Source organism: Platichthys flesus, chromosome 15 (genome assembly GCF_949316205.1).
Source record: "Platichthys flesus chromosome 15, fPlaFle2.1, whole genome shotgun sequence".
Lineage (NCBI taxonomy): Eukaryota > Metazoa > Chordata > Actinopteri > Pleuronectiformes > Pleuronectidae > Platichthys > Platichthys flesus.
The window spans coordinates 17282217-17306891 of record NC_084959.1 but is presented as its reverse complement, the minus strand read 5'-3'; the positions used below and the strand labels follow the sequence as shown (position 1 = coordinate 17306891).

At 41.6% G+C, this 24675-nt stretch overlaps 1 protein-coding gene across 3 annotated transcripts in view; it reads right to left on the bottom strand.

Moving 5' to 3' along the window:
* abr (ABR activator of RhoGEF and GTPase) overlaps nt 1-24675 on the bottom strand; it is a 122755-nt gene that overhangs the window by 54577 nt on the left and 43503 nt on the right. For 2 of the 3 annotated variants that reach the window (XM_062406059.1, XM_062406060.1), the window contains exons 2-6: nt 21963-22144; nt 11684-11782; nt 9837-10022; nt 4754-4861; nt 3532-3592 (exon numbers count right to left, since the gene is read on the bottom strand). In XM_062406059.1, coding sequence (XP_062262043.1) covers nt 3532-3592; nt 4754-4861; nt 9837-10022; nt 11684-11782; nt 21963-22144 — 636 coding nt within the window. Of the gene's footprint in view, nt 1-3531; nt 3593-4753; nt 4862-9836; nt 10023-11683; nt 11783-16447; nt 16699-21962; nt 22145-24675 lie in introns of those variants that run through there. The other variant, XM_062406061.1, reaches the window with a different exon arrangement.

The following is a 24675-nucleotide window of genomic DNA, read 5'->3' as shown; positions in this document are numbered from 1 at the left end:
GGCCCCCCATAGAATAACAAAGTGCTGCGATTAGATGCACTGTATGAATGTGTGTGTGAATGGGTGAATGTAAAACTGTACTGTAGAGCGCTTTGAGTGGTCATCAAGACTAGAAAAGTGCTATATAAATACAAAACCATCCATCTAGGGTTAAGTAATTCTCTACATCATGACATTTACACATTTGTAATACATATAATACATATTTTCATTCATATGTTTGAATCAAAGGTTGGCGGCCCCCCACAACCAGTAGGAATCTAGAAAGCTGCACTTATTTCAAACCCTAAAATTATAATTCAAAGACGTCTCCTGTCCCTCTGCTGACTCTGTCACATACCCAGCACTTGAACCGCTGGCGGAGACAGCCGACTGTGCCAGCTGATAGAACAGCTAGGGACGGATGCGTTCCTCAGACATGGTTTATTCTCGGCTGTCTCGTCACTGGCCATCTGTGCTGGTGGTTCACAAGGCTCAGGACGACCATGGTCCTGGCCGTCAGAAAACTCTGGAGGCGAGAAGCTCTACTTCACACAACAACTTCATATAGCACATCTACATAACTTTGCTTTAGCAAGATAATTGGTATCGCCTGTACGTGTGTGTGTGTGTGTGTGTGTGTGTTGTTTTTTGATTTTCCATGAAGAGGCATTTAACCCAAAACGTACAGTTTAAGTTCCACTTTAAAAGACAGTCTGCTCAAAAAGTTATGGAAATCCATAAACTTTTTGTAGTATTGCTTTGCGCAACACCTGTTACTGCGAGACTTACATACTTACTTAGTTCATCCTTAAATTTTTGACTGACAGAGAAGTCCCAGACACTTATTACATTAAAATGATATACTGAATGACTGGACCAGATAAGGAATATGGTCAGATGTTAAAGGGATGGTTCACCGAAAAATGAAAAATTCACTCATTATCTACGTGCCACTATGCCGATGGAGGGGTGGGTGAAGTGTTCCAGTCCACAAAACACTTTTGGAGACTCAGTGGCAAACACTGTTGCAGCCGAATCCAATACAATTGAAGTTACCAGTGACTTATTCTTCAGCTGAATAAAACTACAGAAAAAAACACAACATGCCTCCTTAGTGCATTTGTGTCGTCATCCAAATGCCACAAGCCCCGACATTCATATTTGACTCAAAACAGCATCATTTAGACCGTGATTTAAACCTAAATAACCGCGTTCACATACACAGAGGCACATTGGAAATCCACACACACTCTCGCCAAAGGGAACACTCGGATGGCTACGTCTGCTAGCATATCCACTTCCGGTAGAAGACCTTTGCGCTTAAAGGGGCGAATATGAATATTGGGGCTTGAGGACACTTGAATGACAGCACATGAGCAGTATGTCAGGATGTTGTGTTTTTTTCTGTTGTTTTATTACATCTGAAGAAGAGGTCACTTTGCTATACAAAGACTGAAGCTAATAGGAACAAAGTTCAGTCAAAGTGATTAGAAAGAGGGAGGATGAGAAGACAGCGAGAGAGGGGGAGATTCAGAGAGGAGGATTATTGGAAGTCGATGACCTGTCACAGCAAGGTGCCTCTGATTGGTCCTGTTCTCAAGGTCATCTTGACGACTTGGCTAATGTACAGATAGTTCATCTTTGCAAACAAGGGAGAAAGACTATGGTAATGAAGTCTGTGAACAAGCACAACACAACACAGGCAGATTTTGGGGTCTACTGCTAGGACACAGGGGCTGCCAGCCTTTCAGCCTTAAGTGTCCAGTGTGACATTCAGGTCCCACTGCCAGGCACGAGCTGTGAGGGTGGTTGAGGAGGGCAGATGGGAGCAATAGTAGACGTGAGACAAAGGAGAGAGAAAGACAGATAGGGAGAGGGCATATAAGGATTAAGGGGAGGAGAGCAAGAAGCCCAATTTACATGTAAAACAGGATGTAAGAGGCTTGTTTGATTTAGTACTGGCGTTGCTATTTGCATCCATCCATTAGGAGGTTTCAGGAAGACAAAACAACAAGCATCATAATAAGTAAACAACACTGTTATTGCACTGAAGAAACTACACAAAAAGACACATCACTTCATTTGGATGGGGTCCAGTAAAATCCCAGTGAAGGGAGGAATGATAGAAGGATGGGTAGAGGGAAGAAAGGCTGTTTAAAAGAAAGGCAGAGAGTGTGATAGAAAGAAATATGTAGGGAATGGTAGGAGGAAGATTCTGAAGAAGAGAAATCCCTCGGCTGCCCAGCCAGGTTATTAAGGAAGCGCAATTATTAAGAAATTGCTCCGGGTGCTGACGAACCCTGATTGTTGAGGGAATATGAAATTGGTTTCACGCTACTTAACTTCCATGGTAACCTACTATAAAGCAAACATATCATATTGTTGTCCAGGATAACACAGTGTAAAGAATGGGCTTAAAACCACCAAGACCTTCTGAGCCTCATTTAAGATGCAAAGATGAACTTCAGAGATACATGCTGCTAAAAAACTGACACAGGCTGAGCTTATCATTTCATAATCTGGACACTTCACAATTCCCCTGTTCTCTTGCAGTCTTAGATCTACCACCTGGTGCAGTTAAGCAAAATCTTCCAAACAGCTAAAGTGCTCAAGATAATAATAATAATCACACAGTCACTCACACGGATCAGACTTGATCCGCTCCTCTGGTGATAAGTATTCCCTGTGAGCAGCTGTCTGGGGCTGCCGGTCCTTAAACAGACTGAACGTGGCTAGCTTTTAAAACACAGAGGGGAGATGCTGTCCTCCTCTCCATATTCTGCATGATAAAAGACTTGAACCCTCGTCAGTCCAGCGTACTATAGAGGATCATCGCTCTGCAACCACACAAAAGCTCTAAAGCGTCATCAACATCTCTCAGCTTATTGCTAACGGTCCAAACGTTACAGCAACACATCGCAAACAACCTGCAGTACAATCCAACAACAATAACGATGCCTCAATCAAACGTGCATAGAGTCGTTACCGTATGTGCAGTTACAACACAGTCTGAGGACCAGGAGCACCTCCATCTCCCCCCTTCTCTTCTCCTCACTCTGTTCTCCTGCTCTCTGCCTGCCTTCTTTCTCACGCAGAGACGTACAGAGACACGGAGAGAGAGGCAGAGCGAAAGCGAGAGAGAGAGGGATGGAGAGAGAGAGGGAGGGAGTGAGAGAGAGAAAGAAAGTGTGTATGCTCACCCATACAGCAGTTTGTCTCCCAAAACCCACCGCTGCATACACAAGTAGAAGGGGTAGGACCAGAGTCTTAAAGCACCAAGGCACCTCAGACAGGTACTTATACACACACACACACACACACACACACACACACACACACACACACACACACACACACACACACACACACACACACACACACACACACACACACACACACACACACACACACACACACACACACACACACACACACACACACACACACACACACACACACACACACACACACACACACACACACACACACACACACGCACACACGCACACACTAACACACACACAAACACACTCACACAAACAAACTTACCCTCCATTGAGATGGTTGTGGTACAATCTTTAGAGTCTTTCGGCCCTTTTACTTTGAGGTTCTGAAAGTGGAATAATCGCTTTGATTAATTAATATACATAACCATGCTCTCACTCAAACACACGTACGCACGCACCTTCTACTTGCCTGGCTGAGGCTGGCTGAACTAATGAAAATGTATGGAGTAACTCCAGCGGCCGGGGACGGGTGAAGGTGGGTGAACAACTCAAGCCTTTTCTATGTTTTCAACCACCAACACAGCTTTGAAGCGTGACAGTAAAATAAGATGATTTTGATTAAACTCAAGTCTTTGAAATTACTAAATGACCAGATGAGAGAAGAGACACTGGTATGCTGGGATTAAGTGGCGGTGAAAGGTTAAAAATTTGTCAGGAAATTGAAAGATTATATATTTAGAGACTAAGGGTGAATATGATATAATGTTTAATGTTGACTGAAGTTGGGAAAATCAATCGTTTTTAAATATTCTAAGATGAATCTCACTATCCCCTGGGTGTAGATTTGGCATTATTTCAGTTATCATTAGTCAACTCACAGTTGATTTGTTAATTAAAATCTATAACACCCTGAAAGCAATCAGAAGGATTTTTGGCATCCCAGAAAGTCCCAATTTGCACAAACACACAAAACCAATGAAACAATTACATATATCCAGCTTGCTGCAGCTTCGTCTTTATGAAAAGTGCTCTTTTCACATACAGAGCACTATGTGAAAAGCACAGCTCTTTCATCCATACACTTATATATTTAAATGACATCAATACATCTTTTTAAAGGGTTTTACAGTGCTGTTCCTCAAATAAGAAGTTTCCATAAAACGTTGTTGCTTCCTGTCAGAAAGAGGATGCTTGGACTCGCCATACTTCCCCTTTTTACTGTCCATGTGCCTTTGTTTTACGTCTTCACCTCGATGAACAGGATTAACGTGATATTTAAGATCAATCAGGGGATTGCTGTCATTCCTAAGCAAGAATATGTGATAGATTCACTGTGAAATATGATCTTTCTGCAGACTATGTAATATATATAGAAATGGCACTCCACACCAATCTCCTCAGCAACTGATGTGTGTATAGTATTTATGCCACTGACTTATACGTATTATTTTAATTGATTTTTAAATGACGGTCTATTCAGGCATGTTCTGCTCAGGTTCCATCTGCTCCTGGAGTCATATTATATCTCTGGATGATGAACTCACCTCAGATATCTTCTGGAATTGGATGTTGGCTTGGCTGCATTTCTCTGCCGTCTCTAGCGCCACCTTGTAGTTGTCCACAAAGGCCTTGTACACACCAAGCTGGCTGGCCTGGGGCATATGGAAAGAGAGAGAAATAAGAGTGGAGATATTGAGGTAGAAGAGAAGAAAAGCAGGTGCAAATCAGATATGAGACTATAGACCTTAAGGCAGCCATTTTCCTCTGACCTGTTAAATGACGTATATACCAGAACAACACAGCAGTAACTCAGCTGACATCAGAGGAAAATAGCCGCCATGTAAATATGCACGATGACGGTGCCATTTATCCCTTTTCCTTCTGATCTGGATTGGATTTAGTGGAAACTGGAGACACAATTTGAAAAAAGGTTTTCCTGTCTAATACATTTTCAAACTACAGCCCAGCACAGGTCTGTCGTGGCTGTAAATGGAAAATATGCAATAATTTACATTTAGCAGGCACATATTTCCTGCAGATCACACAGATGTTTTCAAATTCATGTACAGAGCGTGTTAATTCATTTTTTATTCCCGTCAGAATTTTCCCTCACGTTTGCCCGCACACTCCACGCACACTCCACACACTATAGTCAGTGAACTTAAATCGAATCACATTCCCATGATGACACTCCACTGTTGGCTCTATGCAGTCGTCCTGATCGACAGTCACTTTCTCTTCTCTCTTCCCATTCGTTTACCAGCCCCTCTCTGCAGCACTGTATGTGTATTGTCACACAAGCTGCAGACCAGCAGTGCATGAATATGCATCCTGCTACAGCTAGGCTTGGATAGCCGGGCTGAAGAGATGACTGCACACTATTAAAGCAATGAGATTGGATTTAGCTGAAGAGATTGAATGAGTCAGACTTGTTACTTTTGTCCTGAAATCCCTTCCTCCTCTACAGTGTTTTCATTTCCTCTCTTTCCACTTTCTCGTGGAGTGTGAAGAGCAGACTTTGCCTCAAGAGAGGAGCTGTGAGGTCATGTGAGTCATCCGGCCTCATATGAAAATAATAAGATGTTAGAGCTCAATAGGTTCTCAGTTAGAACAGATGGTGGAGAAATGAAAACATTAATTGTGAATTGTGTGATCTTAGCACAATCCTGACAACTAATAGATTTGGTTCAAACCAAACAGGATGACAGGATCATGGTATTTCCTCAGTTACTTGGACACACTGTGACCGGTATGAAACCTCCTCAGCTCTGTCCATCACTTCGAGTAATGCTGCAAATACAGTGCCCCCACTTCAAACAACAAGATCGCAGGTCAAAGTGATTGGTGGGAAATGGACAAAGTGTTTGTGAGTGAAAGTGAAAGGAGGAGGTAGAAAAAGTTAGGGTTGGAAAGAGAGGGAGTGACTGTACTAGAAATCAACACTTTTAAGGTGAATTGGTTATTTTAGAGGATGGCCTACTTTGTTGTAGCACAGTTCACATGGTTAAGATCAGTTTAAGAAACATAAAGGCTCATGCAGCATTGAAACAGTTGTGCAATGGATCTTTAGCAATTAGCAGTATATCTATGCAGCACATTTAACTGCTGTGTTGTTGAGAAATATCCCAGCATGTATCAGCATCACTTGCACAATAAATGCACCACATGCACCATCCTACATTGTTGAACAAAAGGTTTAACTGGCAAACTAAAATCATTAATGTAGCGTCTGACTGAAAAGTAGAATCCAAAGATGCTGTAACTAGCATCACCGAGAGGCCACAGTCAAATTTAGACCTACATCCAAATCTCACAGTGAGAAAATCAGCCAAATTGAATTGCCAACAACTCGTCGACATTCTAATGTCAGTAAGTAGGTAAAGTTTATTTATATAGCACTTTATACAGACAAGAATCCTAAAATTTATTTTCACTGGCTCCTACAGAATTGAGTTAAAAATGTCTCTGCACCATCAAGCCCCAACACATCTGTGAGATCAACTCCGCCCTGATTAATTAGCTTCACCTCTCAGATCTGAGAATTGAAATGTTTCACATACTCTAGGCCCCTGTTAAAAGACAGAGTGGACTCAAAGACCAAGCTTTTGAGACAAAAGCACCAAAGTCTCTGGGCTGCCTACATCTTTATGGTTTGCTAATTCTATGGATTAATTTAAAAACCAGTTCAATCAGAAATATACATAACTGAACAGCAATTCAGATGACATTACTGGACTCTATATCGTTTTCTAGTGTTTATATGTGTGTTATTTTTTACATTTGTATGGTGTTACTCAGTCTTTAACTTTTTGGCCCTATGGCTGTAATATGGGACCATCTGTCTGACCTGGTGAGAAGTCAGGCAGCAGTATTTTGGATTGCTTTAGACAATCGGAGCTGATTTACTGAGAGAGGGAAAAAGAGCTTTGCAGGACTCAATGTGAGAAACTACAGGCCTCAATTTACTGATACTTCTTAGGTGGAAGAAACAAGTTTCAGACAGCTCCTTATTGTCAACATACTGACGTAGCAATGACAATGTGAATAAGTTCAACAAACAGTTATTTCCGTCTTAAATCGTTGGACTGACTAACAGATATTGAACAATTCAGAGCCTCATCAGTGAGATGGTTAACACGGTATCCATGGTGAGGCAGTACATTTATTACAATACACTTTTATTTGTCATGGTTCCTTACAACCACGACCTATCCTACGATTAGACCCTCTCCACTGTTTGCCTCCAGGGACTTGAGTAATCTGGTTGAACGAACTGTAAACCTGGCAGTCACAGGATGCAGCTGAACCCTTCTCTTGACCAGGAAAGTTTGGCTGGCTCTTGTGCTGCATCTGCCTGCTTCCTTCTCTCCGTGCTGCTCCGATGGCCTCCGTGCTGCTGACGAGGAGCAGTGGGGAGCAGACCAGCTAATTACGCTGCCATCTGTACTCTCACACTGCCGCTCTGACTAAATGTTTAGCTGCCGCACGACACGCTCATGTACGCACATGTACGCAGCACAGATGGGAGCTGATGACTTCACTGATTGGTGTCACTTGGTGGTGTGACTCCTGGGGTCTCCAGTGAGTATGAGGGGGAGAGAGGATGTTATTAAACTATTAAAAGATCACACAGTTCTCCTACATGAGGTCTCTGTTCATAAACAACTAAACATTCACTCTGGAGGCCGTACTAATAAATGTTCCTGAGTTGCTCTCAAGTTTTTGCTTTGAATGTCTAGCAAAGTCTGTTATTAAAATGTGTCTATCCATAAAACTTCCCAATATGAGACTAGTGATGGGACAAAACACCATTTAATATGAATGCTGGATTTCCATAGGAAGGCTCACCTGAGGGGTTCTCCCCAGTATATTTGTCTTTTTGCACAGAGCCCTATATATGTAGGGTTTATTATACCAAAACTTATTCTTACACATACCTAAAATAGATATTTTGAGTTTATATTGTCCCTTTTAATATCCACTTTATAAACAGGAAGTAAGCAAGCTTTGAGTCATAGTGGGTCACTGCTATTAATAATCCTGTCTGATGCAATATGTAATATAGAATACCTGTAACCCCTAGTGAGATGTTCAAAACAATAGTGAAAGACTTGAACAAACTGGCACAGTTTCATGTCAGAATAAGACCTATACTCTTATGATGTCCATACATCTGTAAAACCAGAGTGGACTATTGACTCTTACTTGAGCACTGATGACTCAAGCTTGGACTCAAGCATTGACTTCACTTTCCTTGCAAGTTGGAAATTTGGACACAGACCTTCTAAAGAAGCACCCCCCCAACCACATGCTTTGCTTACACAGATTTTCCATTTATTTACAACCTTGATGACTCGACACAGACTCAAAGAAATGTTTTACAACTTCATAAAGAAACTATTAACTAGAGTGTTGTGCTAAAGTTTTGTGCTGGCACGTCAGTGACTCTTCTATTCTCTGGTCAAAAACACAGTGTGCTCGTGGCTTGAGAAAATTATTTTTGAAAAACTTAAAACAGTTTTCATGTATTTAAATCTTTTTTAAGTTGCTTCTTTCAAAGCTTCAGGGTTATGAAAGTATTATTATTTGACATTACCACTTTACAGTGTCTTTCAGCTACAGTATAAGCACCGCTGTAGAATGATCTTCAAATAACACGGTATTCATAAAATCACATCAATAAAAGCATAAGTAATTACAAGACTTGAGAGAAGGGAGAATTTGAAATGTATGCGCATTATAAACAAAACCCAATTGTATTGTTCTTCACTTCCAGTTCATGTTGTTTCAACTCCAGAGCAAAATGTCTGTTGCTACTGTCTGGAGTTGAAGAAGTTCACTACCCCAAAACAGAGATTTTCTGTCAAGTCTCCAATCCATGAAAGTAAACCAGACCATTGTATTCTATTAGTGCCTTCCCACAGAGCAACATACTAAATCAATTATTTACTTCAATCATAGTAACTACACTGTTGCTCGCAAAACCAAACACATTTCAAACTGTCCACTGAGAGTAAAAATGTTTGCTCATGACTGCAGTGTTTTCCATTAATAATGTGTACAGTAGCAGTCTGCTATATTCTAATTTGTTCCGCCACAGTTTCATAATCAAATTCAAAAAGACAAAAAAAATCTTGATAACATCAGAGGCCTCTAACTTTTTGCAAGGTCGTCCTTTAAGCTGCTAGCGTCCACGCAGTCACACCTCATAGTTTTCAGTTTTGTCAGTTTCTCACGCGTGTTTTAACACTTTAGTTTGTGAGCCTGAGCGTGCACGTGTAAAAGACGTTTTTTTTCTACTAATTTCTTTCATCTCGATTGAAAGTCTCTAACATGGCATTAGCACAGAGTGTCAAACAAACATGCACATGCTTTTAAAGAATGTAGCTTTCATTATCCTCTCTTCAAATCAGTCAGTGTAATGATATAATGGAACCCTCCTTACACAGACACATCCTGTCCACAAATAGCAATGATGCTGCTAACACACACAGAAGTGATTCACTGACCTCAAATGGCAAGAAGCCTGACAATTCTAACTTTAACACTCATTTACATGTACCCTGCAAACGATGAAGAGACAAAATGACCCACACGCTGTAATTTCTGGGCTCGCGTCAGACTCACCAGCTTCTGGAACAGATGTCCCACAGTGACCTTCTCATCCCACTGCTGGATGTTGGGTAAGAGGGCGTCGTAGAACTCCTTGTGGATCTCGGAGATGTCCTGGATTTTGTAGAAAATTGTCTTTATCTGCTGGATGGTCAGCACAGGCTGCGAGGTGGTGGCTGTAGCTTTCAGAGGACGCATTGGCTGGAAAATCCCAAATAGAAGGAATGGAAAGATTCATGAAAACAACTCAGCTGAGAAATGTCTTTATCAAAGTTTGAAGTGAAAAGCAAGACAATTAATGTTTTCCCTACATGTACACACATTTACTTTAATATGTCATAAAGTTTATTTAAAACACAAATCCCATTTCTGAGTAGGCTGCAAGCACAATTTGGGGCTGTTAACTGGCCAATCTGTGGCCTCATTGGACCAGTGCCTGGAAAAGAAAGTTTTTATGAAGTGCTATGTGTCACACAGTGATAAGAGTGTAGTCTTAGTGAATCTGCTCTGCGGTTGGCCGAGCCTCTTCTCCCCTGGGCTGTTGCTGACCAGTAAGATTGGAAGTCAACTCGGTTAATCATAGATGTGTGAGGTGAGCATGGTAGAGGGGGACTGTGAATTACAGTAAAAATAGAAAAGCTTTCATGTCATGGAGTCTCTGGAGCTGATGATGAGTCAGTCTCCCACTGATTGCAGGGGTTGTGAGATGGCTAATCAGACAGGCAGGCTCAATTAAAAGCCCTGATAATGGCTGCGAAGACACAGTCGACGCCTCCAGCATGTTCTATATATGATGGAAGAGAAAAAGCCCCCAATGAGACGAATGTGTTTTTCCATATTATACAAGTGTAATATATGGTTCATTCTCAGCGCAGAAAGAAGAGCAGAGGATGTGTTGAACACTTAATCCTTTCTGGTATTTAGCCCCAGTGGGTCACGGGCCTGTTCCCACCTGACACTAGACACCATTTCAAGTGACGACCTGTGATCAGATCTCACTTCATTACATGAAAATAAGCATCTACCTCATTTATGTTTTCATAGACCAAATGGGGTTATTTTTAGCCAGGCAGACTATACAGATGGGTCTGTTTTCTATTTGTGTGTGTGACTGTCAGTGCGAGAGCGCAACCACAAGAGAGAGAGAGAGAGAGAGAATCAGAGCATATCCACGCTCTATGAAATAAGATCTAAAAAAAATACAAAAGTCAATATGTGGTTTGGTGTTTGGGAAACAAGGAGAAATGCTAAAATTCCTCGGGTTCATAGTGAAACTCCAGCAGGTCAGAGGATCGTCAGCTGAGTAGGAGGTCCTTCAATGTGGCCCAGGATGCATTTGTGTTCACACAGTGTAAACTTAAACTTGCCAAATCTACTATATTGAACTTGTATATAAAAATGCAGCACACAGCTTGAGTCGTAGACATTCTCTCAGTGGCTGGGGGAAGTGGAGAAGGACAGGAACAAACTATTGGTTGATTGTGTATGACCTATGTTGTTAGGGCTGAAACAGAGGGAACCGAAAGACAGACAGATCATTGCAGTTCTTGTATAATTAATTAACTGCCTACTAACGAGTGCATTTTATGTTGCAGCAGTGCAGGTTTCTCAACTATCATTGGTGTAAGACTAAACTATTGGAAAGTGTTTCTTAACGACTCAATGTCGGTCAAAGTGCAGCATGTGGCTGACAGTAGCAGGATGTGACATAGAGGCTCAGTATGGGGAAGCATCTTCAGCTTGTGTTTCAGGAAACTGCTGTGTCTATAGTCCTGCTTTCAGTGTGATGTACATTTACCTGAAATGCTCACAAGCGTGTGTGTGTGTGTGTGTGTGTGTGTGTGTGCGCACGCGCGGCTCACCAGTAGCAGGGCCTCCAGCTGATTTATGTAGATCTCCTCACTGGCCAGGAAACCAGACAGCACCAGTTTCTTCATTTCCAATCCTTTCTCTATGCCTCCCTGCAACATAAAACAAACCTGAGTGTTATTCAAGCTGTTATACACATAACACAAACATGTTTGTTCTACCATCCCCATGGAGACAACAAATGAACTGACATTATATAGAGTGTAATAGTAGACATTATACATTCCCCTTGCCCCGTACCATAACCTTAACCATCATCACATCTACTGTAAATGCTGGATCCCAGCCGCATTCCTTTATACCCAGGGGCGTAGCAACAGGGGAGGAAAAGCAAAGAATTGTGGGACCCCGAGCTCAGGAGCCCCCTGAGAACTGCCGATTACAATTGTCGCCAGCAATGACAATTTTGTGAGGACGCCCTTACATTTTATGATGAGCTACAAACAGGAGACCGCAATGACACCACAGTCTGAAACTTCTAATGAGTGCTCATGATGCAAGGTTACCACCAATGGATTGTGTGTGTATGATAGTCCTGGGAGACGTGTTTAAGGGACTTCAAGAAAACTCCAGGCAAGAGCGACCTGGGGGGAGGTAAACTTGGGAGCGATAAGGTTGGTTTGATGTCGGGCCCCCTTAGCTCCCTTTTGCCTGGGGCCCTCAAAGTCCCTTCCAATCCAGCCTAACCAAAACCTGAATACTTGTATCCAGAATTAATTCATTATCAGGGCTACACTACAGAACCATGACTCCCTGTGTTTCCATATGTTTGGATGTCATCACTTCATAAAGTATGACAGAGGTAATGCTAATTATATACAACCAGTGATCACTTTATAGGGAATACCTGTTTCGTCATGCAGTTCTCCAATCAGCCCTATTGTGTGGCAGCAGTGCGATGCATAAAACCTTGCGGCTACAGGTCATGAGCTAACGTTCAAATCCAACACAAGAATGAGTTTACTTCTCAAACTGCTGATCTCCTGAGGTTTTCACGGCTAACAGAGTACAATTTACTCAGAATGATGTGAAAAACATCCAGACAAACGCCTTGTTGATAAGTGAGGTCAGAGAAGAAAGGCCAGACTTGTTTGAAGGTTGTGGAGCCTGAGAGTCATCATTTTTACAACTGTGTTGCACAAAAAAGCTTCTCAGAGAGAAAAACACATTCAACTCTGAGGTGGATGGGCTACAACAGCAGAAGACCAAGTCAGGTTCTGTTCCTGTCAGCCAAAAACAGACACTACAGTTGAAAGCTTATGACCCAAATCAGATTTCCTGCTGAGTCTGAAATGGTCAGCTTTTGGTGTCAACGCCATGAATCCACTTAACCCGCCTTGTGTCAACAGTCCATGCTGCTGGTGGTGCTTTGATAGTTTGAAGAAAGTTTTCCTGGCACACTTCAAGCTCCTTGATACCAAGCAAACCATGAATGCCACAGCTTATCTTGGTATTATTTCTGACCAAACAGATTTAATGGCTACTCCCAGCAAGATACTGCAACATGTCACAAAGCAAAAGTAGTTTCAAAAAGTTCAGCAGCTTTCTGCCAGAAGCTTCTTAATTTTAAAGGTTTGGATGAGGACTGGATCGTCTTATTGTTTGTGTATGACAGACCTGGGATACAGGAGTCGGTGGTCTAGTGGCAGAAACTTGGACTATGGGCAGAGAAGGTCTCTGGTTCAACTCCACGGAGAGTCAACACAAAGACGAACCTGGATTGATCTGTCCAAAAATCCAAGAGTCTCCCTACCCTGTCTAGTGCCCCTGAGCAAGGCACCTTACTCCCCCAACATCTGCTCCCCGAGCGCCGTACATTGTCGCTCACTGCTCTGTGTGTCCTGCACCAGATGGGTCAACAGCAGAGATTCAATTTCCCTACCTGCATGAGTTTGCCTTTGCATGTCTGTGCATGTGTTTGGGACTAATAAATGCATCTTAATCTTAAAGAGACTTCAGGCAAAAGGGACATCTACATAGTGTGCATATAGCATAGTACTTAGTTTTAGTGGAAACCTTGGAGCGTTCAAATCGGTTTGATGAACGACCTCCTAGCTCCAATTTGTCTGATAGACCGAATGTGGTAAAACAGTAGATTGGAAGTTGCTGTCAAATGACTAAATATCAATGTGGGTGTTATGATGCTCCTAATAACCTGCTTTCTGACATGCACTGAAATGCAGGTAATCTCCTGATATTATCTGGAGGGGCTGTATGTGAGAGCACAAATATTTGAGTCAGAGGCTCCGCAAACCAAACAACAACAAAATGAATACAAACTGGATGAAAAAGCCACACACGTAGAAAACACTGTCAATGTCACAAGAGCTTTTGGTGCTGTAAACAAAATACAATTTGATCTTCACAGGCCAATGCTCCAGAGATTTCTAAGTTGTTGTGAACAAGTCTGACTGAGAATGTCCAGCTGGGTTCTTCACAAATGAAAGTCTAGTCCCAATCGTGTGGACATTCTCCAGAGGCTGAAAAGGATTCACACACTATCCGGGAAAAAGCAGGAATCAATAGTGGTGTTAATATTCTGTGATCTAAACTAGTCGGCTCAGGTCCATTTATTTAGAAAGCAACATTTTAAAAATGATTAACAATCTTGAGTGATGTGAACTCCCATTCATTCATACACTCCTCCTTTATAGAACTGCATGTTACCTAATTATAAATCAATAACCTTTCCTCAGAAAAACACCTGAACATCTGTCCAGGTAGACTTTCACTCTTTGTCCCCTGGTGAGGTGACGCATTTCACATCCGCAGCAGAACGCCAATAAACCTGCAGAGCTGTAGTCAGAGCAACATCTAAGTGTCATATGTGTACTTTAAAAGAGGCCAAAGAACAATCATGTGACCAGAGAGGAAGATTAATTATTAACACAGAGATCCTCCATTGATATCAGAACACCAGCTACACCCGTTAAGACGAGGAAGGAGCCATGATCTCATCGTTTTAACCTAATCAGGAGGAGACACCACCTTCTGACATGTTATAGCTCTCAAGACTGGAAGTATACTGTGCATCCACTCACCATATATACAGTATGTGAATAGTGTATACTTGGGGAATTACAGTATTGCTTAATTGCAGCATGATTATGGGTTACTTCACTGCAGAGCAGAAGAGAAACACAAAGACTATTATTTCTGACGAAGATAAAGCGAATGAGAAATATATCAACGTATGAAACTCTTCACATGCATTCAAATGAATCTCCATGTAACTAACAGTGACATTTATATCAAATTAAAGGAAAAAACATTAATCTCTATGGCTCATTTCTCTTTTAAATAAACTGTGGAAGGTTTTCAGTAAAGGGTGTGATTCAGTGTAATCCAGAATTTCAGCAGCTGGATTTGAGCCTGTAAGAAAAAGCCTCTCAGTCTATATAAATGCTGGTATTTCTTGAAATATACAGAAAGATCAGTTTCTTGTGCTATAGAAACTAGATATCATTCACATTCTTTAAACTCTGATAAGCACTGCTACATTATTTTTAACACCACAAACCGTTATGCACATCAATGTCTTCAGACTTGTTAAAAATAACTGTCTGTATGTTAAAGTGACATGGTATGCCAGATAAACTCTGTGCAAGATTTATTAAGTGTTTATGGCTTGAGATATGAAGCTAGATGCCTGTAGTCGCCCTGACCTTTGACTATACAACTCAGAGAAATGCATTTTATTGTCTTTGGCGTATACCTCCCCCAACTGTTCCCTTATGAAACAACAAATTCATGAGAACTGGATTTCTGTGAGAATCTGAACCAAATTTGACCAGCTAATACACATCTGTCCCCTAATCATGCCGGTTTGCTTTTAACATCAAGATCCATTAACTCTTGAAAATCTCTTGAAAAATTCTTGCAATGTTGAAAACATTTCCTGGATCCCCTCCCTGATCCGGATCCACACCAAATTCCAACGGGTTCTTCCCTGACCCACACCACATCCTTCTACTGTGGTAATCTGTCAAGTAGTTTTTTCCATCTGACAGACAAACACAGACCAAAGCATAACACCCTTGGCGATGTTAATAAACCTGCAGGGCTCCTAGGATCTGTGTACTTGTAGGTGACGTGTTACGTTTACTTACTGACAAATATGTAACAACAAGATGAGAAAAGGGACAGGATAGGAGGGAGAGGAAAATAAGTATTTTTTTCCACCAGCGGGAGTATTTTCCCTCTACTTTACAAAGAGCTACTGTGTGGCGAGAGGGCAGAAATACATGAGCAGTGAAAGGAGTTTTCCACAGAAACCTGCTACTGGGTGTTCACTGTGAAGCAACTCTTTTACTACACAAACACATCTTTCTATTGTGCCCTCTGTTCTTATTCAGTGTGATAAAAGCGCGGAGAGTGCGAGTGCACACGTTAGCCTTCTGCACTTTTGCACACACACACACACAAACGCACAAAGGCACCCTGATTTGCAGAAGTTACCATGAGAAATAGAAAGCAGCAGCGTGAGGGGACATGTGCTACACAGCAGCCGATTCGTCAGGCCACGCTGAGACACCCAATGGCTGTAACACACACACACACATACAGACACACATACACACACTCTTGCAGCACAGATGGCTCATAGGAACACGTAGCAGCACGCGATGCCAGCACACCAATAACTCTTTCCACTTTGCTATATTTAGTTTTCAAAGCGGGATCACAGTGTTAGACTTGTGAAAGTGTGTATGCATACGAGTGTGTATGCGTGTTGTCCCTGCATCCAGATGTCTCACCTTGAACTGTCTATGTATCGGAGTGATGGGATCCAGCTCCCCATCTCCATATTCAAACACCTCCTCCTCCTCCTCCTCCAGCACCCTGTCCAAGTAGCACAGCACCTCCTCCTCTTCCTCCTCCATGATTCCCCCTTTTCTCTTTCTCTCCTTCTCCTCCTCCTCCTCCTCTCCTCTTTCAGCCCGTGAATCCCCCTCTCTTCAGGGCCTGCCCGGACACATCAGTGTGTTCCCTTCAGAGCAAGTCGTCTGGACACCGAGTGAGAGAAAGAGAGATGACCCCGCCTACACAACCCCACCCCCTTCCTCTACCGGGCTTCCTGGTGTGTGCAAGTGCCCGTGTATACCATAAGTGTGTGTGTGTCTGTGTGTATGCGTGTGTGTGTCACTGTTCCACTCCGGTCGATGAGGTCTGCCCTCCCTCGACTGCCGCCCCTCCCCTCACAACAAATGCTCTCCAGCCACTTCCTGATGGCTGCATGGGCTTATTCTTTTCTGTGCCTCTCTCACTTTTTTCCCCCTGGCCTGCTTCATTCTCTCTTTGTTTCTATCCTCAACTCTCTCCACATAAAATCCACTTCCTCCTCTCTTCCTCACACCACTGACTGTTGCAGACCTCCTTTATGTCTCCTCCTCTTGGGCCATTGTGTCTTTATTGATCTGCTGAGAGCCTTGGATGTTGAGCTGAGACCAGCTAATGCGCTGCTGGTGCGGATGATTCTGATTACAGGTCACTTAGTTCACTGGTCTACAGCCACTTCACGTGGAAAGAACGTGGGATTCAAATAAATGTAATTAAATAGTGTGCACCTAGACAAGTTGTTGGATAAAGTCGATAACTCTGGATGTTTGAGATGAAGCAAGACAATTGTGTGTGTGTGTGTGTGTGTGGGCATATCTATCTATAGTTATGAGCCAATTTTGGTTCTATAACATCATTGTGAGGACATTTTTACTTTGTGATAACATTTTAGCCGGTCTGCACAAATCAAATTGGCTGTTTGAGGGTTTTAGGGTTAGGGTTTGAATATGGTTTAGGTTAGGCTAAGGCTTGGGCATTAAGTTGTGATGGTTAAGGTTAGAGTAGGGGCTAGGGAATGCATTATGCCATTGAGTGTCCTCCCAAATATAGAGAGATGTGTGTGTGCGTGTGAGTGTGTGTTGATGACTTGGCAGTGTGTTTATGAATGACACCAATTCACTCACCACAACCTCTCACCCTGCCCCTGACCCATAAATGCTACGTCACAGGAAGTGGTACCCACAACTGCTTGACAAACCATCCCTCTCTTTCTTTAACGCTTTAACTTCAGATTTCAGCTTAAAAATGTGATGCAAAAATGAGGTTTGTGACATGAGGATAAAAAACTTTATAGACGGTCCACAACATGAAGGCTGTTATAACAGGTTGCAGATCTCTTTGGTTTCTAAAGTAGGTCAAACTTATTTAGAAGGTCACAGACTTGGAAAAGTGTTTGGAAAATAAAATCAATACATTTATGCTTGTGGCTGGAGACATAGGTCACAGCTGTTATTAGTAATTAAAAAGGGTTTTAGTAGTATATGTTATATCATACATATTCATTTTCAGGTTTTATTTGACTGGACAAACTTAACACCTTTTTAGTTTTATGACATCTGAAGTCTACCACAGGTTCTCTTTCATGTTTGGTGGGGGAGGGTGAGATGAGGGGTATTCAGCTGCAACATGCAACGTCACCACTAGGTGTCACTAAATTCTACACGCCTGTACATTTACATATGTGGTGATACATATGCATCGACCATCTATCCTCACGGGATCTAAGCAAGTCTAGCGAGAAGAGGACGACCTTTAAGGTCAATGAGGCAGCAGCGTGAGGTCAAAACTATGTGGCACTCATTGTCAGTAATATGTTTTCCCATATGTTTCTCCCCTACATAAAGTTGCCAGGGAAACTGTGTTACCAATTTATTATATTGTTAAGAGTAGCCTAGAGTTCCCTAGATTGAAAAGATGAAGTACTTCCACCACATTTCTTTGCAGTGGTTTGTGGTGATGAAAATAGCAGTAGTTCTCTTGAAGGTCACTCTGTTCCTGAGGCAGAGTCTCTTCCAACAAACCTTCAACTTTTCTTTTCAAATGTTGCCACATAGTTGTTCATTGTGTTCCCGATGTGAAAAGGTCTGGTGTGTCGTTGCCCAAAGTCGCCACTAGATGGCGACCAATTGCCATTTACATGAGCTGACCTTGCATAGAGAGACTCACAGTGAATGCAACTGAACAATAGCCTGAATAATTCATAAATTACCTCTATTATAAGAAGATCAATGATCGAGGCCATGGAGTATTTACAGTACTGAGATCAATCAGTGACAATAGGACTGTTTGGAAAAGAGATTAAAATAGGAGTCAAGGAGAGAGACAACAGGCTGATTTAAACAGAGCAAGTAAGTGGAGGGTAAAGTCATAAATAGGGAAATTCAGGTTAGACAAGGGGATGTGTGATGTTATTATTATTGAGGACGAAATGTGGGAATATGTATGAGAGGAGGGACATGAAATAACTAAACAGCAACAAGCAATTTTAAAACCCATGTCGTTATATCAAAATTAAAATATTTAATTAAAATAGAACAAACATGTGCTGGAGAGATGCAAATGAATTGGAGAAAATAAGCACATTTTGGAGGCTGTTCAGAGCTCAAGTATTATTGGGAAGGGATTCAGAGGGGGGGAAAGGGGGATTTTAAAAGTGCCAGTGCGTAAGATTTAAGTGAAAGGGATCTATTGGCAGACATTTAATATAAAATAATCCTAGTGAAGTTTTAAGTGTCATCTTTTTCTTTCCCAATTTTTTGGTTTGCTATAACTTATTATCCTGTGGGACTTTGTTCAAAGCTTATACAGTTAGAGCCTGTTTCACCCAAAAATGTTTCAATGACGTCAGTGACTTGGATTCAAAAAAGAAAAGGAGATGCAAGATATTTCTACAAAAGGTTTTTTAAATTGAGCACATTCCCAGAAATTGTCTCTATTTGTGTTCAGTGTGTATGAATGCCTATTGCCAAATGTCATCTGGGGTTGGCTCCAGTCCCCCCCGCAGCCCTTAAAAGGATGGATAGATGAATGGATAAAAGAGGAGGAAGGTACATTCCTCATTCCTCTCCATCTGTGAGCCACTCATGACAACCGTAGTTTTCATTCAGACTGTTTTTTGCTGCATGCTAAAGTTGCCATGATGTTCTGGCCTCCTCTATCCCCCCCCCCCTGTGTGTGCGTAGGTCGGTTCAGGTCAGGGTCCACATGACTCCTGCTGAGCGTCCCCAGGGTGCAAAAGCAGCCACTCACAGTGACAGACGCACAAGTGGTCGCACATTCAAATCGAGTCATTCAAACACGTACACACACAGCGGCAAGGCATGAGGCACTGCTGACCTTTGACCTGGTGATATGAAGAAGGGGGTGACTAAATGACGGAATCACAGACACTGAACCATGCATATTCAGCATTCTAATGCGTAGTACACAGTATCAGGATGTCCACAGCTTTATATACAAGTTAAATGAAAGACTTTATAAGACCCTTTCAATACCACTTGAAAAGAAGTCTAGACTTCCAGGCTCTGGCTTTAACCAGAACTTAACCAGAAGCAGACTAACAAGGCAGCACATAATAGAGCGAACAATTATTTTTCTTACGTCTGGCAAAGTTGTGAAAAAGTTATTCTTTGCTAAAAAAGTGAGAATCATCCAATCCGATTTTAAGAGAATTTCGATTGTAAAATGTTAAGTTTTTAAGGACTCACGACCACCGGTTTACTGTTGGTATACAAACTAATAGAATGACAATGACCCAACAAATATCTAGTTCATGAAAGCGTTTACATCAGCAGTTGTAAATGTGAGGGAAGTTTCCTATAACTGTCCACAGAAAACATGAACTGTTTTATAGTTCTAGCAACAGCAGGTTAATTTGAATAAACAGAAGAATAAAAGGTTTTGCACTTCCTCTTGAAAATGTTTCAGTTCTAAACTATGTACTCTAGATTTACAGTAAACTGAAAACAAAGATACAAAATGCACCACAGCACTAAACTCTGATTAACTGGCATGGGATGATACAACATTTATTGTAAGCACCACAAACCATATGCATGTCCACATCTTCAGACTTTTCAAATAAATTCCATTCCGTCCTTATTGAAATAACATGCCTGATGAACTCAGAGTAATTAGGTTTTTGGGATATGAAACCAGATTCTTTTACTGTCCCTGACTCTTGACTAAACATCACGAAGAAATGCATTTCAATGTCAAAGTACACACTCAAAGGATTTGTGTATTTGCTGGTGACGTGTTAAGTGTACTGCTTCAAATGTGCAACAGCAAGATGTTTAAAAAAAAGAAGAGAGGACCAGAAGAGAATAACTGCCTTGTGGATAAACCCCATCCTCTAACATGTTCTCCATTCACATCCAGACGGGCAGATTGCTGCTGATGGCATCCAACCCCCATCAGGGTCAGTCGTCATTTCCTGCTGCAGTGAAAGCGACACCTGCAGTGTGCTGCAGGCAGTCCGGCTATTGTGGCTAATTGTTAACAATTAACACGGGTCAAAATCCGTCGACTAACTTCAGGGAGAAAACACAGAGCAGAAGACTGTCATCAAAGAGACGTCATAGTCATCAGCCTGGAGTCCAAGTCATCCCAGGTGAAGCTCATCCTGCTTTTAACAATGACAAACATGGCTGATGATGTGATAAAAGGAAGTATTACATTTCTAGCACAATGTTAGTTTAAATTTAACATTTGAATTCTGCTTGACTTTCTGACGAGTCTTGAAAGCAATCATCAATTAGATTTGCAGTTGACATTTGCATTGCCACAAAAAGATAATGTATCATTATCCCAAAAATCTCCTCATCAAACCACATTTACATTCACTAGATGAAGACAATTAGATGAATCTGCACCAAATTACACACCCTCGTAAATTTCAGTCCCCTAAATATGGAGAATTGTTTTCATCAAGATCCAAAAGTCCTTCTCTGAGAAATCCATGAATAATTTGAAAATGTCAAAAGAAAATTAATGCAGACGACACATTACCTTCTTGTTAGACGTCATTAGATGACAATTGTTCATATATAATTTCATACAATAATAAAGTCAATTCAAATTTGCGTTTCTCTCTAATTAGGGGAATACATGTAACACCTCCGGAAATATTTTAGGATTCATGCACAAAACAGCGTGGTATATTCCTTCAGAGCATTCAGCATCTTCACAGCCTCTGCTGATGAAACGAGCCTGGAGTGGTGCTGCACATGTGAGCCGTTTGCAATCACAAACTGGAACATCTATACAGCCAATGATTTATGTCTCATGTCCCCTCTCGACCCCATCCGTCTCATTATTCCGTGGTTGTGTGAAGGGTTGAGGTTGAAACATGGCGCGATGCAACAGATTTGAACCTACATTTGTGTGTTTTTGTGTGTGTGTGTGTGTGTGTGTGTGCGCATTTGTTCTTACCCCAGGCAACAGGCCCTCTGGCGGTGTGGGGGAGACCGCTTCTCCATCGGGACCTTGGGACACGCACAGCTGGGGCGACATGGTGGGCGACTCGTCTATATAGGGCAGCGTCTCCGAGCCATCCTGAGACTTGCCGTCCTCAGCCCCGTCCCCCTCGTAGCCATCTGTGTTGTAGTTAAAATCTGGAGGATAGAGAAAGAGGTGGAGAGAAAGAAAAGAGAGCAAAAGATGCCGGTTAGCACATCACCACACAGAAATAGACCATCAAACCAGAATTTTAATTTACTCAATGCCCCTTCTCAAGCTTCAACTCGTTACCCACAGCTTATTTTGTTAGCTGTATAGAGATCAGATTTAACTAAGGACAATGTTGGTTCATAGTTTAATAATTAATCCTTGTAGATGCTGCTGTGAAGCTCAATGGCATCAACAAGTAAAGAAAATATGTCAACAACAGCAGGAAATAAACTAGGATTCTACAAAGCAGCAAACTCTTCATGTCATTTGCTTAATTTAACTTTAATTTTTGTGTTATCACAATCTTGACATTTTTATTACATTAGGTTTGGTGTGAGTGTCGAGGTTAAAATTCATGTCCTGTGAGAACTCTGGCTTTTTGAAACTGAATAACTGTGACAGCTGCAGTTGAGGGGAACAACACTTTGCACTGACTATGAAAGCAGGCCGGTGGCGACATCAGCAGAATAACTAGAATGCAAAGAGACATAAACAAAAACCATGCGATATATTTCAAATTCATCCAAGGGAAATCCCTTATTAAACCAGGAAATAATCAGAATGAGGAAGACAAAAGAACAAGTGATAATAAAAAAATGTAATAAAATAGGCAACAAAATTGAAATATTAATTTACAAATACATTATGTAGATAATATACACCTTTCAGTACAGACGGAAATATCATGAGAAGAGAAGCATACCCATTGAATGAGTTCAGTGGCACAGGATGATTGCAAAAGGATGTATACTGTATTTTTGCATTAGTATATGGTGATATTGATACATATATGCATATATAGACTATTATCAGGTATGGTGTATAATACAATGTGAATATAAAAATGGTATGTTTATATAAGGGATATTCCATATCTTACCCTATGATCTAAAATATAATTGAATGAGCATTAACCTCTTTTACAGCGATGCCCTCAGGGAGAGATGCATAAAATTTGAAATATATATAAAATATAGGTGAATTTCACAATAAGAGGTATCTAATATAACTGATATCCTTTATACAGATATAATTCAAGTAATGTGCAGAGGACACTAATTTATTTAAGCAAGTAAAAGGTGCAAACACAGAAAACAAAGATGTTCCCTAAAACTTCTTCAACTAAATCTGATAGATCTGTGGTTCATCCATTAGATACAATATAATTAATCCCATTGTGAACTGGGAATAAGGGAAGTGAGTGGCAGACGCTTGTGTAACTATTACAAAAAAGCCATAGAGCAGTGGGCTGGTGTGAAAGCAGAAGCGGGTGTCTGACAGAATCACGTGGAAGGTTCACAGGTTTGACTGTGTCGGCATTTAACCGGAGCTGAGCTCGAACCACACCTGTTGGTTCAATTCACCATCTCACGGTACATGTGCTGGAGAGCGTGCATGTGTGTGATAACAATGTACAAATCTAAGGGGAAACTAATTGAAAAATCCAAGCAGGGGTCAATCCCCACTGGGACGTCACACACCATTAAGCTAATGCTGATGGGTGCCGAAAGTTGCAGACACACCACCGTCTGCCACCTACTGACACGCACCATAACCCACAGTCATTGGAACACCCATCTGTCAATCAAAAGAAACAACAACAAACCCCTCCGTCTGTTAGTTGCATGTGGACCGAGGGGAGTCACGGCTGCCATATGGTCTATTTGTAGCTGTTGGGCAAATAGCTGACAAATGGTGCATTTGGGTCGTAGCCGACTAAGAAAAGCGTGCATGAAAACAGTGACAGTGTGATCAAGCCGTGTGAGATGACACAAGGAGAACACGAAGGTGAAGCGGGGGCGAGGTACAGTCATCTGTCCAAGTTCAACTGTGATGGGATCACGCCATGGAGAAGATTTGTTCATGGTAGAATTGTGCATCGGCAGGACGCTGACATCGCAGCTCCAAACAAAGTCCACAGTCCCTTTTCTGAGTGTAAGATGGCTTGATATTTTGGCTTAATTTCTAGTAGTGATATTAAATATACAAAGTTTTCCTTGTAGAAGCTCCGTGCTTTCACTAGTCTTTAGTCTCAGCTGTCAAAAGCAGATGCTGTTAATACACAACCAATCTTTTAAGATGTCTAAGGTCTGATTGTCAACTATTTCAACAAGAACCCATCAGGATTACAAACCCTGTCAAGCACATGCTCATAGCTTATTAAAGTGATGTTTAAACACCCTCCTGAATGAAAATTACATTTACTACATGCACTACCCTGACTGGATTACACCAATATTGGCAGTAAATCATTAAATGCACCATGCGGATTCTCAGACTAGGATGATGTAAAGGCCATATTTAAATACTCTACTCACTTCTTGGTTTCATCAACAACATGCCTCTGCAGCTTTTTAGTCATCACGGGTCAAACACCTGTAATACAACCCATCCTACTCCTCCGCTACAGTGTTTGAAAACACTCAGTGTGTTTAATGCTGTATGGAGACACACAGCAGTGCACTACTGTAGTTAT